This window comes from Arachis ipaensis, chromosome B07 (assembly GCF_000816755.2).
Source record: "Arachis ipaensis cultivar K30076 chromosome B07, Araip1.1, whole genome shotgun sequence".
Classification (NCBI taxonomy): domain Eukaryota; kingdom Viridiplantae; phylum Streptophyta; class Magnoliopsida; order Fabales; family Fabaceae; genus Arachis; species Arachis ipaensis.
This window is the reverse complement of record NC_029791.2, coordinates 110,671,547-110,674,256: the sequence shown is the minus strand read 5'-3', so window position 1 is coordinate 110,674,256 and position 2,710 is coordinate 110,671,547. Positions and strand designations below refer to the sequence as shown.

The following is a 2,710-nucleotide window of genomic DNA, read 5'->3' as shown; positions in this document are numbered from 1 at the left end:
AAACTAACAGACTAACTATTAATTATTAATATTTTCAATCATTTTAATTATATTAATTGTCAATTATTTATTATTCTAATTATCAATCATTATAATATAATTTTTAATCAAGCATAATCAATGACAAATTGATATTCAATAATAAAAATTAAACGTAAATAACTTTGTTAAAATACTCTATAATGCACGGGTGTATTAATTAGTGGCAAATTGATATCGATAATTCGATATCAATAATTAATTTCTATAATTATTTTTGTGCTACTAAAGGTTATATATAGTATTTCTTTTATGGTTTATACGTCTAAGTTTAGGAGCCAAATTATTTTGTTTAATTTTTTATTTGTTATTCTTCTTTGACTATTTCATAGAATAAGAATGTATTCTACTATTCTTCATTTTTCATTGAAATTGATCCTTTTAAGGTACAAATTATAATTTTTTATGATATTTTTTATGTAGTCATTCTATTATTATTCTTTTGATAAGTTAATAATTGTTCTTATTCAAGTTTATTATTTTCGTTTATCGAACAATTGCTTCCAAGGAGCTTTATAGGCTAAGTTCAAATTTCATTCACTCCATGCTTTCTATGTATGTCCAAAAGTCTTTGAAGTAAAGCATATAATGAGATTTAATTTTTTCAATTTTATTCAATTTTGCTAGAATTGTGTCAAGTTTGGAGATGCAATTTCAAAAATTAGGGCTGTATTTAAATTTTCTTCTTTTAAATTTTTTGTAATAAAAATAATTTTATAACATATTGTAATTTTTTTCAGAAATTACTGGCCTTTTGGTGCATCAATGCAATGCCATTGATGAGAATAAATGTCAATTTAGTTTTTCGGTGTGGCTATTATATACCTTGTCGCATTACATGGATAGCGGATGATGAAGCTTATTTAACAAGAGGATAGTCTACATTTGCATGGATTCTAAATGTTCGAGCTGATGACATTGTTTTAATTGGGTGTCGTTACAAGAATGACTCTAATTTATATATGTGTCTAGGGACTAGAATAGCTTATGTAACACCCCGTTATCCTAAGCCTTACCTCTAGCCGTAAAGCGAGGGATAACAAGACGTCACGACAGTTCTAAAGCTCATACATTAATAAATATAGAAGGAAATAGTAATACTAGGAGGCCGATAAAGGAATAAAGTTCAAAATCACATAAGCGGAATTATAAAGCGTGAAGCGTTCGCACACGATAACTAAAAGCGTAGAGGCACAAGATACAACATGAGACGTAGCATGATAGTCAAGAAAGAGTGATAAACATAGAGTACTAGCCGCAGCCCGCAAAGTTTAAGCCGACTAGTCATATACAAAGATAACAGAATTTTGAGTCAAAACAGCTTATACAACTTATCTCTCAAAGTAAGCCTCTAGGGCAACAGAGTATAATAACAGAAGTGAGAGAACTACAGCATAATAACCAAAATACAAGATAATAAAAGATCCTCCACTCTGTCACCATCCGCAAACTCACCGTGGTGGGTTGCGACTTACATCTGAAAAATAACAACAACATATGGTATGAGAACCAGAGGTTCTCATTATGGTAACAGTGCCCAATATATAAGATATAAGGTTCCGGGATGCTAAAGACAATCCTAGAACTTCATATCATAGATATTTAAGCTTAACAAAAATAAACAACTTAAACCATAAGCCATAAATAGGGTCATCTAAACTTAGGGGATTTCTAACTAATACTAATCACACCGTTGTATCCCACAGCCTTCGCCAACCTAACCTCCATGCGATCCCATCGCCACCGCCTCCCGATCGTCCTTAACGCCAGTAAAACACATTTAATGCAAACAAGTAAAGCACAATTAATATTCATGTATAACAGGTAGGCCAACTAGCACTTAGTCATATTATTCAAATAGGCATAACTCAAGTTATCAAAGCAAACAAGCAGGTAAAAGATGCATATGATGAATGTCTATCTTATTTGGCTCGTGATATCACTTGTCGGTTCAAAATGCCAACCCGACACATCTCCGGGGATGTTGCCTTTCTGCCACGACCAGGGATATAGTGCCCTTCTCACTCTTACTTTATCTTGCGTCCCGCGAGTTATAGTGTCTAGCATACTCTTTTGGGTTATAGTGCCTGAGTTCACTCTGGCAGTAGAAAGGTTATGTGAACGGGAGACTGCCATAGCCCTCACATCTCAACGTAGGCAGGAGACTGCTTCGTCTCCTACGCCGGCACCGCTACCTCAAACAAGCGAGAGACTATCACAGTCCTTGCCCGAGGGGCATAGCGACTTGCCAAACATACAATTCAGTAATACATCATAGCTCATAGCACAATTCCATTTATACTCATTCCATTAACCATAATCCTTCATCAATATATCAAGTTCAACATCAACCCAACTCCCCATTAGTTAACAAGACGAAAATATCCAACAGACATACCAAGTCTAAGTCACTGTCTTCTAAAACCCGTATATAAATCTATTAATCTCAAACATAAATCCATCTATACTAGTCTTAGGGCCTAATTACTATCCACAAGTCTAAAGGAGAAGTTAAAGAAGTTTGGAAAGCTAGAGAACCCTTAAAAGTGAAGGAAAACACATATTCAGAAAAACAGGGGTTGTGCGTACGCACACTTCAATTTTTGACTATCATGCATACGCATCCATGGGTCACGTACGCGGGGGTGCTGGACAGAAACCATCACCCACG

At 34.4% G+C, this 2,710-nt stretch overlaps 1 protein-coding gene across 1 annotated transcript in view; it reads left to right on the top strand.

The window, feature by feature from the left end:
* LOC107607640 overlaps nt 1-2,317 on the top strand; it is a 23,247-nt gene extending 20,930 nt beyond the window's left edge. Inside the window, exons 3-4 of the mRNA XM_016309569.1 lie at nt 1,864-1,932; nt 2,045-2,317. Coding sequence (XP_016165055.1) covers nt 1,864-1,932; nt 2,045-2,317 — 342 coding nt within the window. The remainder of the gene's footprint in view (nt 1-1,863; nt 1,933-2,044) is intronic.